This window comes from Vulpes lagopus, chromosome 13 (assembly GCF_018345385.1).
Source record: "Vulpes lagopus strain Blue_001 chromosome 13, ASM1834538v1, whole genome shotgun sequence".
NCBI lineage: Eukaryota > Metazoa > Chordata > Mammalia > Carnivora > Canidae > Vulpes > Vulpes lagopus.
In genome coordinates this window covers 47,304,292-47,319,655 of record NC_054836.1, presented here as the reverse complement: position 1 = coordinate 47,319,655, position 15,364 = coordinate 47,304,292, and the positions used below count along the sequence as shown (strand labels likewise).

General features: G+C 33.4%; 1 protein-coding gene across 2 annotated transcripts in view; it reads right to left on the bottom strand.

Moving 5' to 3' along the window:
* Positions 1-271: 271 nt before the first annotated feature.
* Positions 272-15,364, bottom strand: part of SEPTIN7 (septin 7) — a 117,029-nt gene continuing 101,936 nt past the window's right edge. For both annotated transcript variants that reach the window (XM_041727479.1, XM_041727478.1), the window contains exons 12-14: positions 6,599-6,734; positions 2,653-2,792; positions 272-1,349 (exon numbers count right to left, since the gene is read on the bottom strand). In XM_041727479.1, the coding sequence (XP_041583413.1) occupies positions 1,310-1,349; positions 2,653-2,792; positions 6,599-6,734 (316 nt within the window). In that variant the 3' untranslated portion in view covers positions 272-1,309. The remainder of the gene's footprint in view (positions 1,350-2,652; positions 2,793-6,598; positions 6,735-15,364) is intronic.

The following is a 15,364-nucleotide window of genomic DNA, read 5'->3' as shown; positions in this document are numbered from 1 at the left end:
CTGTAAGATGATTCAGTTTCCAGGGACTTAAGAGTTTACCTAATATGAATGAGTTGGGATTTTTCTCAGAGGAATAACAAATTAACGAGATAGTACGCGTAGAGATACTGTATATCTCATAAATTAGAAACCAATACATAACCATTTCAAATGAAATAAACATGCAAAAGAAGAGTTACAATTGTGGAGGATGCAAATTCATGATAAAAAGTTTCTTCCCATATTCTAGCCTTGTATATTAGCCGTAGAATATTTAAGAGCCCACACTCTATTACATCACAACATTGTTTATTATGTGAATTTTTTACAATACAAACAAAAAAAATACAGAAATGCAATATATGAATACAGCTAAATGCAGAATGGTGACTTTTTTTTTTCTTTTCAAGAGGCCATGATTCCCATTTCTAGTAAAATAAAGAGACGGCACATAGGTAGAAATAGGTTGGTCGTTAGCTTCACAATTTTGCCTAGAAATGATCTATAAATGCATTTTTCCCCCTGCTACTTACCATAAAGTGTAAAAAGGGAATTAAAGGAAAGTTTCCTTTTTGGTTCCTACCATATGAAAGATGCTATATTCTATTTTAGCAGGGCCAATATATGGAAAATACCTAAATAAAATGTTATTACAAAAATGAAGCAGTAATGAGATTCTGGCTAAAGAGGGCACTAAATGAGAATAACATATATTTAAAGAATCCAAAACAAACAAATAAACAAAAAAAGGTTGTTATAAAAAAGCTCTAGGTGCATTGTAAGCATATAGGATTTTTTTTCCATGTGTATTTTTAAACAATGGAAGTGTCAAAAAATAGGGTCAACTGTGTTAGACTAAATTACATTATTGTATACGCTGCACTGAATGGAACCTTTGTATTATAATTATCATAGAGAAGCATAGTTTGCATCATATTATGGCAATTTATCCTCAATGAAAACCTTCCAGAGTCCTTTTATTTTTGGAATATCCTGTAAACAATCCAACCACCAGAACATGATTGTACAACAGTAAAATGTTTTCTTGCATTAAATTGAAGACATCTGTTTAATAAAAAAAAAAAAAAAGAAAGAAAGAAAATGTAGGAAAGGTACTTAGAGCTGTTAGTTTCTAAGTACACAACACCCTAGACAATTCAAGGCATCTTAATCTCCATCAAGAACAAAAAAATAATAATAATTTTTGTCATGCTGTTAAATCCATCATTAAGGATAAAACTGGTGCAAATTGGTCAAACGGATCCAACAAACACTGATGTCCAAGCTGGCATATTGGCAACTAATACGTAACTGGTGGTCAATAGAGGATTTAAAAGATCTTCCCTTTCTTCTTGTTCTTTTCCAAGGTTCTAAATAGTTAAAGGAAAATAATCAAAATGAGTAGCCATGTTATAAATATAAACATTACAGACAACATATGATAGCAATGGCTAATCCAACTACAACTATATTTTAGCTCTTCAAACACTACTATTTTTATTTAAAATATTAAAAGGGGCACCTGAGTGACTCAGCTGGTTAAAGCGTCAGACTCTTGATTTCGGCTCAGGTCATGCATGATCTCAGGGTCTTGAGATCAAGCCCCCGCATCTGGCTCCGGGCAGGGTGTGGAGCATGGTTAAGATTCTCTTTCTCCTTCTGCCTCCCTCCCCCTCCACCCTGACTCTCTTAAACCCATTTTTAACATATGAGAACAATTCTTCCCAAATGAAACAGTACAAATTAAAAAAAGGTCAACTGACATCAGTATCTTTTTCTTTTACTACCATTTGCATTCTGAATTATGTTTGCTTTAATCAATGCATTTTCCTCTTTGCTGGGGAAAAGTTTAATAGGAGTCTTACAGAACAAGTATCTGGGCAGCCCCAGGTGGCTCAGCGGTTTGGCGCCGCCTTCGGCCCAGGGCGTGATCCTGGAAATCCAGGATCGAGTTCCATGTCAGGCTCCCTACAGAGAGCCTGCTTCTCCCTCTGCCTGTGTCTGTGCCCCCTCTCTGTGTCTGTCATAAATACATAGATAAAATCTTTTAAAAATATATTTAAAAACAAACAAACAAATATCTAACCCTGGAAATATTTAACAGGGAGGGTAAACTGTAGCATTCTTACAAAGATACAACTTTTCGGTTTTCGATGGGACGAACAAGGAAAAGAACAAAGGCAAGGTACAAATATTACTGACTTTGTGTAAATTAACAAGTAACTGATCAGTTGTATTTAGAATTAGATATCCAAAATTTTATCTTAAGGGTTTTATCCTAAAGAATGAATTCAACATCTAATAATACTCCTAAAATGTATAAAAGATCTTTGTAGCAGTGTTTTCTATGCTTGCCAATGATCAAACACAATTGTTAAGTCCAACAATTGAGGGAAGGAGATAAGCAATTGATTATAGTGACTCAACTGGGGAGAATGCCATGAAGCTATGAAATTATAACTGTGAAGACTGTTAACTCATGGAAAATGTTAGTAATGAAAAGAAATACTGTTAAAGTAGATAGACTGCATCCATCTATATAAAAATATTCATCCATGTGCTTGTGTGATAATGAGTAAAGTTTTCTAAAATGTTAATGTTTTTAAAATAAATAAGACAATAATTCCTTAAAACATTAATACATACATTTCATAGGAATCTGATATTAATTACCTGGAAGAGTTCTGTTGTTCTAAAATACGTTGTTGGGCTTCCCAGTTTGCTTTCTCATCTTCAAACTGACGACGTTTTTCCTCTAATTCTTTGTGCTGTGCTTCCAAATTCTTTTTCATTTGCTCATGGCGCCTTTGGAGCTAAATCACAGCACAATATATAAAATAAAACCGTTTGAGAAACCAGGAGCAGAAGTTTGTTTCACCCACACATCCTAATGTTAAAAGTGTAAGCACTGAGTTCTTGTACCACCTAGAATGCACTGTCTAGGATTTCTCCTCCTCTAGGACTTGCCACCCAAAAGGCCAGTGACCAAGAGAATAATCTTGGGAAATGGGAGGAAAACATGCAATAAGTTTATAGTTGTATTGCACTTTACAATGGACATATCCTATCTTATTTATCATTTCATTTTTCATTACTCATAAGCATGCAGAAACAAGGCAAGGAAGGCATCACTGTCCTCACTGTATAGATGCACAGAGTTTATTACATCACTTGCTCAAGATCATCAGCCAGAAAATTGAAGAACCAGGATTTGAACCAGTCTCCTAATTCCAAGTTTAGAAAGCTAAGACAAGTAGAAAAGAAAGCAGGTAGATAGATAAAGACTTAAAGAGCTCCAAGACCACAGTAAGCTTCCCTGATTTGTATGAAGCAGTGGTTTCTCAAATGCTAAGTCTTCATATAAATCACCAGGAGTGTTTGTTCAAAATATACAGAACCCTGGATCTCATCCAGACATACTGAATTAGAACCTTTGACTGTTAAGACTAGAAATCTGCATTTTCAACAAGCCCCAGTGATTCCACTGCAGGTGTTTTTCCTACATTGAGAATTAATGCTGTAAAGAATGCTGGTTGAGAAGTAGAAACACTCATGCAAAGTAACTGCAGAAACAAAGAGCTTATCTAATGGTTCATTAAATAGTTTCATTTAGGCACTAGTCAATCTGTTTCTGAAGAAAATAGTCACACGAGTAAAAAAAAATCAGATTGAATCTAAATACACTTAATATCTAAAAACTATTCAAAACCTTCAGATTCCCAGGAACAGTGTAATGATCATAATACTGATTCAGTGAGTTAACATCTTGAATTTGGATTATAATAAAACTTTGCACATAATTTGTTTTCTCAATTATTTTGTAAACCAAAGAGTGACTTCATATTTATTCCTACTGCAAATATTACATGCAATTCCTACAAAACTAAACCATCTAAGATAAATTTAAGCAAATATGAGTCAAATCTGAGATATCATCTTCCTGACTATAGCAATTAAGTTACAAAAAAAATCAGAAAATAGGAACACAGAAAAATGTGCCTCGTTATTTAAAAAAATGCAAGGGAATCATAAACATACAATTCACAATAGCTACCTCGGAGAAAGAAAAAGAGAACTACCATAGGGAAGAGGCACACAGGGGCTTACATAAACTAATGAGGTCTTATTTTTTAAGCTGAGTAAGTTCACAGGTGTTCATCATTCTTCATCTGTATATTTATAAGTATCTTTTGTGCTAACTGCATGTAGGTAGGTACAAGTCACAAGCTTTCTCAAGGAACCCTTGGGGTTAGATGTCTCCCAAAATTCGGACTTTTTCAGATTTTAGAAAGGCAGCATTACTTAGAAAGGTGTATATACTACATTTACAAAACACCTCCTGGGCTGTCTAGGGTAGCATTGACCTTAGCATCAAACACATCACTACTTTTTACGGCAAATTTTATAAATAGTCATATTAAGTGGAATAAAACTATTAGCTCAATGTCCGGTTTTGCTGTTTTCGAGCTTGTTAGGATTTAGGATTTGAAACTGTGGATACATGATTTTGCACTTGTCCAGTGATTAACAGTGAACTTTAAAAGAGTTAAGTGGATGCAACTTACAACTATATGCAGCACTGACCAAATTAATTTATCCTTCCTCCCATGTAAAAAAAAGGGAGATGGACAGTAATATCTACCTCATGAGGTTATAGTGTAGATTTAATGACACAATACATTAAAGATGCTTATTAGTACAGTACTGTGCTGCTGGTTATTTAGCAGCTGTGCCCTACCTAAACAACCATTTCTAGAACTAATGAACTTGAGAAAAAACTGTATTAAGCAAGGTTAAATAGGTTTCTTCCCCTATATATTTATATACTTATATGGCGACAGTATTAGGAGAAACTTTGCCAGATCTCTTTAAAGGTTCTTTCAATGCTAAGATTTCATCCTTCAAAGAATAAACTTCCTCAAAACTCTGTTTTCACCACATTCAGAGAAATCATAAAAACCCTCGAAAGGTTTTTCAGCTACAGTTTCATAATTATTTGTTTATAATATTTACTCTTAAGAGCAGGTTCTAAAATACGTCTAAAGCAAATGCAAATTCAACTACTTTTAGATTTTCAACAAAATCTAAGTGTGGAGGTAACACGGGCTCGTTTCTGTTTTTTATTCCCCTTCTGTTACGGATTTTTCAGATTATTTGCTAGTTCTTGAAAGAGCAGAAACTCAAATACAGTTAATAATAAAAGGTTGATAAATAAAAAGACTAAACTTAATCTCCAAAATGTCATCTTATAACAGATGCTAAAGATGCTATTCCTGGCAGTGCTTTGCAGTCTCAAACTAGAAGGAACTATTCCATATCTCTGCTGAATTAAGCTTATGATAAATGTAATAACAAAGTGGTTGTTTTATTTCTTTTTTAGTAAGAGATCACATGTAATGTCTAGTAATTTAAGAGTAATCTAATGTGGAATATAAACATTTCTTCAAAATTACTCAATATTTTACTCTCTTCATGCATGCATTTAGCGGATTTAGTCAAAGAGGGTTTCAGTCTTTTATGCAGTAATTATAAAAGCAATGAGATTAACCATAGGGTGTAAAGAAAATAAATCTGAATCCCTTTTTAATATATTTAGATACACATATTAGTGAAGCCTCATATACAGAAGGGTCTCACTGAATTTTAAGGTTGTCATTTTAAAAATATTTCACACTAGTATCAAACCAACTATTACTTGATAGATTCTCATGTTAGGGTTTTCCCCCACCTTTCACTTCTGGAAGGAAGTGTAAGGAAATGTCTTCAAGGTCTTTTTTTTTTTCCTTTTTTTTTTTTTTTTTTATTTATTTATTCATTATAGACAGAGAGAGAGAGAGGCAGAGACACAGGAGGAGGGAGAAGCAGGCTCCACGCTGGGAGCCCAACGCGGGACTCGATCCTGGGACTCCAGGATCACGCCCTGGGCCAAAGGCAGGTACCAAACTGCTAAGCCACCCAGGGATCCCCTTCAAGGTCTTTTTGATTAATAGAAACTAAATATATACCTCAACATCTACAGGGATTCCAAGGTAGTAGATAAGCTTGCTGGGATGTTTTGTCACTATTCTACCCGTTTTCTAACAATGGCAATTACTCTGACACTTTATTACAAATAAGCCCAAATCATTTAGAAGAATATCACATTTCTTCATTTTCTCCCCTTTGGCTGTGTATAATTATCCTGACAAGCCCTTAGTTCAGTTAAAGTTCTTTCTTTCATTCTCTCATTCATACGCAAGTAACTCTGGGTTATTATTATTATTCTAGTACTAGTTGTTATTCTTCTATTCACTCAAAACTCCGATCTTTACTTTTCTCACATTGAATATATGGAATAGCTTAGAATTCCATTTCTCACAGTTTGCTCATTAAAACTGATAATTCATTATAAGTATTTGGTCTTCCTTCCAAGTAGATATATGTCTAAACATTTACATATTGAAGTATATATGATTATAAAACAAAGCACTTCCTTTTATTTCTCCATTTTACTACATTAGGGTATTATATTAAACTTGAAAAAAATATGTGTAAAAAGGTTTTTTATCTATACTATTAAAGATATTATTTTAAAATGAAATAACGTGTCTATAAGATGTGAAAATGGTAGGCTGATTACCTCAGCTTCTGAATCCTTCAGTTTCTGAACTTTTTCTTTGACCTTCATCTCAAACACCTGTTCCATCTCCATCTCCATCTTCTTCATCTTAGCTACATGCTCCCTTCTTTCTTCTTCCATTTGTGCAAGAGGACTCCTGTTGTGAACATTAATAAATAATCATCAATCTAAAAATGAACATATACTACAAAACTCTGAAAAAGTTATAAAAACAAATATCTATGTCATTACTAAATTCTGACACCATCTTAAATGACAGAGCACAGAGTTGAAGTTTTATGTAATGCATTAAAAATTCTTTAGAAGCTTCACATTTATAAAATATTTATAATCTAGAATTTCCTTCCATGAAGTCTTGTATTTAAATTTGAATCTCTAATGAATAATTATTATGAAACTAGATAAAAAACAGCAGGATGTTTCTCTTATCCTAGTGCCTATCAAATCTTTTTTTTTTTTAATTTTAATTTATTTATGATAGTCACACACAGAGAGAGAGAGGCAGAGACACAGACAGAGGGAGAAGCAGGCTCCATGCACCAGGAGCCCGACGTGGGACTCGATCCCAGGTCTCCAGGATCGTGCCCTGGGCCAAAGGCAGGCGCTAAACTGCTGCGCCACCCAGGGATCCCGTGCCTATCAAATCTAAAGATGACACATAAACTAGAAGGAAAATGAAAAAGGAAACACCCCCAAATTATAGTCACAAAATGGAAAATGAGAAGAAAATTATTTAATTTTATAATTTAAAATTTTAATGTCAAAAAAGGAACTGAGCTAATGATGTTAATATATGTAGAATATTTTCAGTTCTATAAATTTCTAAGTGTTATAATCTCTTCTATGACAACTACTGACATCACAATTATAAGTTTATTAACACTAATTCAAACTTATTTTAGTAACTGAATTACCATATTGGAAATGACTGCCAGTCAATTTCTAGAACATTTTTCACTTAGGTATGTAGAGTATTTCTAGGGCACTTATGGTAAATTCACTGATCATGAAAATTCATTCCATTTAATTAAAATATTTCATTGTCTTAATTTTTTGTCTTATTTTAAAAAGATGTTTGGTGATAAAACATATACAAAGATGATACACATGAGAGAGAATTAGAAGCAAAATACCTTGGTAATTATTTTTGAAATGCCAGGAAACAGATACAACTATAGTTAAATGGAAGTATTTCACTCTACTGACATTAAAGCCCACAGGCTCAAATCTCTGCACAATTTTGATGAAAATTTTCATGTTGAAAAATATTGTAAATGAGTTTTATCTTAAGGCTAGTATTTTTATAGATACAAGTGAATGTCAAAATATCAATAACTCACTATAGTCCCAGAGAGGAAAGAAACGTGTACTGTGTGACTTTGAGACTCTGAAAACTATTCAACACACAGGACAACTTAAGAGAGACAGGCTCTCTTCTTACTTGATAAAACATGTTTACTTGCCTCCACATAACCAGGCTTTTAACCACTGAGTTTCACTTTTTAAATTGGTGAATTTTATCTCAGTAAAGCACTTCAAGAAATTAAATCATGGCTTACAAACAAGTTCAAAATCAGGCCTTGGATTTCACCTATAACGTTAGGGTTAGTCAGTTTAATCATGATATGACACACTTCGACTATAGCAGTCGTCTTCTTTCTGAAGGAGGCTGAGTACTTTTACAGCAATCTTCTTCCCTCTCAAGGAGGACAAAAGAGTCAGATGGAATATAGTAAAAAGAGCAATAGGATAGAACATTGACTACTGATTTTTCTTAGCAAAAAGGGAGGAGGAAGACATAAAGTACTGCTGTGATCAAGATGTTTTTGCAATAAGTATAAATTCAAATAAAATGTTAACTAAAGGATATTTCTTCACCAAAAGTAAACTTACAAACCTGCAGTATATTTTAACCATCAGAAGTTCTGACACTAAACCAAATATTCACTTAGAACAAAAACCTGCATTCAAAAAGTGAAGTCAATTGAAATAAATTTTTAAGTGTAAATATCATTATTTCATTAAAAGTTAGGGCCCTTCCTGATAATATAGTTCTCATCTCTATGGCAGGTGTTTTTAACATAGGGGCTTCTGATCTCTTTGGGCAGGGTGCCAATGAATCCAGTGAAATGGCAAACCAAATGCGTGTGTCCATGCAAACATTTCTGGTGAGAGGGTCCAAAGCTTTTGTTAGATTTTCAGAGTCTGTAAACCTCACTTCTCCCACCCAAAACATTTTAGATTCTAGAAAAGAAACAATATTTTTTAGTTGACAGTCTTAACTGAATATGTATGTTTAAGCAAGAGAGATTAGCCTACAGTATTGCTGCAATTTGAAAACACCTTGAAACTATAAATATATTAAATAAATTAGAAACTGAGTGATTTTAAAGTGACATATATATTCTTACTTATAATAACCCAACTATAAAATGCTCAATTAATTTTTTTTCCAATTAATTTTATCCTTAGAAGAAGAGGGCAATTCACGTAAATTTAAAGAATTTATCATATAATCTGTACATGAAAAGGCTACCAACTAACCAAAAGCAAACAGCGTCATCTCTGATTTTTTTTTAAAGATTTTATTTATTTATTCATGAGAGACAGAGAGAGAGAGAGAGAGAGAGAGACAGGCAGAGGGAGAAGCAGGATCCATGCAGGGAGCCCAACGCAGGATCCCAGGTCCCCAGGATCACACCCTGGGTCGAAGGTGGCACTAAACCACTGAGCCACCCGGGCTGCCCGTCATATCTGACTTTATTTAAATAACTCGAAGAGGAAAATAGAAGATTCCAGACAAACATGCCATGCTTTGAAATTTGCTTTTAAATTCAAATTTTAAATATTAAAAATCTCTACATCCTAAAGCTGCTTATGTCTTTGGAAAAACAAATACCACTTACATGCTTTCAACTGTGTAATATCTAAAAGAACAAAAGACAGAAACTTAGAACACTTACAGTAAACCACACTAAAAGCAACAAAGGCAAATTCAGAGGTTTCACCATAAGTAAGTACCCTGAAACATAAGCTCATGACAAAATCTGTTAGAGCTAATTTCTTTCCCAAAATTCTGTTAGTAATTACTATACCAAATCATTATGAAAATAAACATGCTGTGCAATTATGTTCTGACAGTCTGCTTGAATTTCTAGACCTATTTAAATACATGTACTTTCAAAAATTTTTTTGCAATACTTCCTATTGAGATACTTTAAGTTTTCCAGCCTTGTAAAAATACTTGACTTCTGACCAAATGAAATGATATTTAGTGTTATTAAAAAAGTTTGTATATATATCTAACATGGATTTTTGAAGCACCTCATCAGTATAAATGATCTTTCAAATCTCTTTAATTTTTAAATTAACACCTCATTTCTAGTCATCTTTATTAACGTGATAGTTAGAAAACTGTAATACAAAATTGTGCTTACAATGTAGAAAACACAAGAAGGAGTATCACTTTTTCATCACATTAAGTATTTTTTTTCCAAATAAAACCTTTTTTAGATGGCTGGAAAAGCGATTTAAATTATATTATAGCCTAGCTGCTTTTTAATGGAAACTCTTCTTTACATACATAGATATGCTAAAGCTTATACCCTTAAACTTGTCAGAGAAATTTAAAGTAACTTGGCCAAAGAAATGAAAAGGCCTGGTAAAAGATTAAAAAGAAAAAAAAAAAAAAAAGGTGTAACATAACCTGCATGTCTTGCTACATACACAAAGATTTAATGTAACTCCTTCTAGGGATCTCTTTAAAGGGTTATACCTCCTGAAAGTCACCAGTTGATTCACCCTTTCATGTGACAAACAGCAAAATCACAGCAAGGACCACACAAGCCTGACCTAGTAAGGTCTAGTGTGGTTGTGTTACACAACCCACATTTTGAGTATAACAGAAGACCACCACATTTCATTTATATTATTTGTGGTCTTTCCTGAAAAATATATTAAATAAATACATTCATATTTTTGTTCCAATGGTTAGTAGGCCATTATGTACAGAGACATGTAGCAATTTTCATACTATAATTTTCAAAGGAATTTCATTTAAATTGATTTCAAAGAGCAATAAAAATTTCCAAAAATTTTGGGAAACAACAATTACGAACACATCATTTTGCCAAGTGGGAGCATTATACTCAAACATAAAACAATACTATCATTATATTTTAGTGAAAGGACAGTTGAATAAACAGTAAAAGATACAACTTGAATAAATGTAATTTTTTTAAAAAAAAACTTTGGAAAACTTCAGAAAATTGTCTTTATTTCTCTTCCAATGAAAACTGTCGTGTACCAAAAAAGTTCTAAGACTCAGCCTTTGGAAACTTGTATTTTTAATAATTTCTAGGAGTTTGGTTATCCATAAAGTTTTCCCAAGCTTACAGATGGAGATGGCTACAGAAAACAGAAAAATAACTATGGGAAATGGGTAACAGGGTATGCCCAACTTGGAACAAGATATCAACTGTCATAACTGGTGCCTATGATAGACAACAGTTCATAAAAGAGTCACTGATCAAGAGTCATCAGTTATTTTAAGTAAAACATACAAAAGAAGACCAAGGAAGGAGGAACTTGAAAAAGCAGATTTATCAAAAATAATAATAATAAAATAATAAAAGAAAGAAAGAAGTTAACCTTCCCCTTATTGGGGGATCACCTTTCTTAAAGAGATCTGCCATCTGGATGTGGCTAATTCTTCCTTTTCCTTTACAACTCCTTGATGAATTTTCTTTGATCTGGAACTTGACCTCCCTTTCTGTTACTTCCAATTGCCTACAACCTTCCACTCTCCAGTCAGGGGTGAACAAGATACACTCTCCCTGAGGATTTAAAAAGTACTTAAAATAGATGACTTGATATTTTCTTTGCAGATACAGGCAATACCTGAATAGTATAGATATTTTGGGATATACAAAATGGGATAATGCCCATTTTTCCTGACTTTGGCCTTGAAGCAAATTACTATTTCATGAGATAAGCTCCGCTACTTTTCAGATTTTAGCCACATAATCTAAATCTTGGTTTTGTCCCAGCTTTACGGAGATAAAACTGACATGTAATATTGTATAAATTTAAGATGTACAATGTGATGTCTAAATCTGGTTTTAGGTCATTCCAAAATATAATCATTCTAGGGTGACTAATCTAACAGAAAGGCACGTTTTCAGATATACAACCCAAATATTTTTAACCACTGGTCAGTACATTCTACAGTCCATCCAAAACTGCCTCAGAGGGATGGCTGGGTGGCTCAGTGGTTAAGCATCTGCCTTTGGCTCAGGGTGTGATGCTGGTCCCGGAATCGAATCCCACATCAGGCTTCCTGCGAGGAATCTGCTTCTCCCTGTCTGTGTGTCTCTGCCTCTCTCTCTCTTCTCTCATGAATAAATAAATAAAATCTTAAAAAAAAAAAAAAACTGCCTCAGAAAATTAAAGATTAATTAACCCACTTTACTACCTAATGCTTAATGAAATAGCTTATATTCTAAAACTAAATTGTAATTAGCACTTTGTAGAGTATACACTGCCATATAAAGGTTAATATAACTGTAAATTTTAACAGATTTGTATATGTATAAATATTGTATGAAGGCAATGAAAAAAACATAGGTCCAGTAGCAATCAGCAGATAAATGACCTTACTATCAATTTTATTTCTTCCTCATACTGCCTACTATTGATGCTACTAAAATGCTATTTAGAGACAATCCAAAGTGATAAAGTGATAAAATGACCACTTTTCTTAAGAACCAAAGAGACTATCCAGTTCCATGATCTTCAAACTGGGCTCTCTATATGAAGTCTTCCAAGAGTTACTTGAGCCTGTGCAGTATTAAGAGAATCAATTCCTAGATCTTCAACTTCCATACGAAGTCTAGCCTAAAATGATCTGCCTGAAAATTTCCAAGTTACAGATAGCTCATCTCTTACTATACAGAAGACCTACTCCCTTTTAACCAGCCCTTATGTGAGGTACACTATGAAACATGCAGGTAACAAGAGAATAATCTCTTTCAATGATTAATCAAAGTGCTATAACATAATCCCACAGGGTATCTGTATCTCCCAGTATTAAAACATGCTTCTATTAAGAACTAACTGTGATGTTCAGTGTTAGAATTGCAGTATTTGGGTCCATGCTGGGATGCTCTGAGTTCAGATACACAGTAGAAGGAGGTGGCTAGAGAAGTGGCAATTTTTGTTTAATGACTTTGCTTCTTCCATTCCAAAGCCTCAACCTCTCTCTGACAATATTATCAAAGGATACAAATGCTATGGAGGGAGGGTCCCTTGAAAGCAATACAACCAGAATATCACTAAGAAGCCTAAATTCACATTTGCTTATTACATCACATAATCGCCATTCTTTTCAGTTACTCATGGATGAGTCCTTAGCTTATAGCACTTTAACATCAGCTAGAATACCAGAAGTTGTTGATACTGATTTAAACAACAAAAAATTCTGCTGGAATGCTTTCTGAAATTGCTATCATTTTCAAGATAATATACGATACAACCAATGGATAAAACTTCCAAGTGACTTTTTTGATTCAGCATATTATTCCATAAAGTAGTAAAAGTCTAATGTAATAAATCCTATCAATATTCGAATCATGCCATTCTCCGTTTGGTTCAATCTTTAAAGCTGTTTTTCTACTTACTCGTAACATAAAATAATATACTACCTCCAGGGGGGCAATTTGCTTTTTAGCAGTACTAACGTTTTTATCATTTTCATAGAAAAAGTCTGGACATGAGTCATCTCATTATGAAACATATTTTCAGTAGTATTCTACTTTTTATGTTTTTACCTGGGTTTAGAGTTCAACTCAAGTAATCCACACTAAAATTCTATTTATACAAAAGAATTTTTAACAACACTGTAAGGTTTACTATTTTTCTCTGGATTGCCTTACCAGAATCCAACAACAGAAATACTGCAATAGCACTATTTTAAAAGCCTTATATTTGAAATATGGAAACAAATCTTTATTTCTAGGACATGAACAAATGTGTAGAAGGAAAAATTCAAACTTTAACTGTATACATTTAATGAATAATAGGTAAGGCAGTACATTTCCTTTTCACATATAAAATTATGGCTTTAATTACTCATGTTTTTCTTTTAAACAGTTAAAAAAAGTCCATAAGCTAGTGAAAGGTATTTAAAATGGATTAGGACTATGAACAGTATTTACTATGATGGATCCTTATGTTTTTGTGCTAAATAAAGTTCTCTGATAAAAAATTTTTGCTAAAAATAAAGCTTTTTCTTCACTACACCTTACCTCAAATAGAATCTTGTATTTTAAATATAAACATTGTTAAGTACTAACCAAATCAATTTTTTAAAAAGCAGTAATCAATTACTAGAAGTCAGGGTTTTGCAAAGCATACACTTGACTAATGACTTGTACCAGAACCACACAGGGCACTTATTAAAATTACAAACTCTGAAAAAAAAAATTACAAACTCTGAGGTCTATATTCCACATCAACTAAGTAAGAATATCTTGTCAATGATTAAACCTAGAAATTTACCTTTTTAACAATCACTGTCGAGATCCTTGAAACCAGAAAACTTAGGAACTGATCAGTAAAGTTCCTCAAATATAAGCATATTAGTAGCATAAGAAGAAATTCAAAGTAACATAAGAAATCTAATTCAAAGGGTCTATGACCCCAACACCATTAGAAAAATATAGAAGATAAACACAGAGTTAGACCTAAGATCAGTTTTAAGAGAGAACTGCTTGTGACTGCCAGTGACTGTTAATCCTCTTTGCTTTCTTCTGGAATTTAGGGCCACTGTGGAGACATAACTAAAAAGGAAAAAAGGAACACTCTTCCATTATAAGGAATGTTGACCACTGTAAAATACAGTACTGTACTGCTACTTTGCAAACTTGCCTTTTTCATTATTTGTACAGATGATCTTTCAGGATTATTCTCTAATAGTAGATAACATCTGGCTACAAATATACTCACGTTGTTAACATGGTTTTCATAATACTTATGATCTTCAACAGTCCCAAATAAAGGGAAAATGGGGCACATAAACTGTTACCAAGAATTATACCAGCTAACTAACCGGCCTCTTCACACATCTTCCTACTCCATCATAAACAACCACAGGTTGAGATACGTAGTAGCTTAGTAGTGTGAAGCTACACACTTGTCATTCACATTACTCTAAAAAACCGAGAGAAAAAAAATCAAAACTCAATCTAATTTACTCCCTGGAAATACAAAATAGGAATGAAGAAGGTGGGATCCCTGGGTGGCGCAATGGTTTAGCGCCTGCCTTTGGCCCAGGGCGCGATCCTGGAGACCCGGGATCGAATCCCACGTCTGGCTCCCGGTGCATGGAGCCTGCTTCTCCCTCTGCCTATGTCTCTGCCTCTCTCTCTCTCTGTGTGTGTGTGACTATCATAAATAAAATTTAAAAAAAAAAAAAAAAAGAATGAAGAAGGTAACTAAATTAATTAATTAATTAAAAAAATTTTTTAAAAGAAGGTAACCAAGACTACATTTCCCTAAATATTCCTTTAGCTTGGTCCTGTCCCTTGTTTTTATACAATGTTAGGGAAAACTCTGCTACCAAAATGGTTTATTTAAAACAGACATAATAAAAGGTAGAAGCTTTGTATTTAGTCTCCTTAAAGACATTGTATGATGTTTTCTTAAAAGTAAAATGGGTTAAGAGATCTTGGTAGTAACTGTTTTTTAAAGAGAAGACCTCTTTAAAAT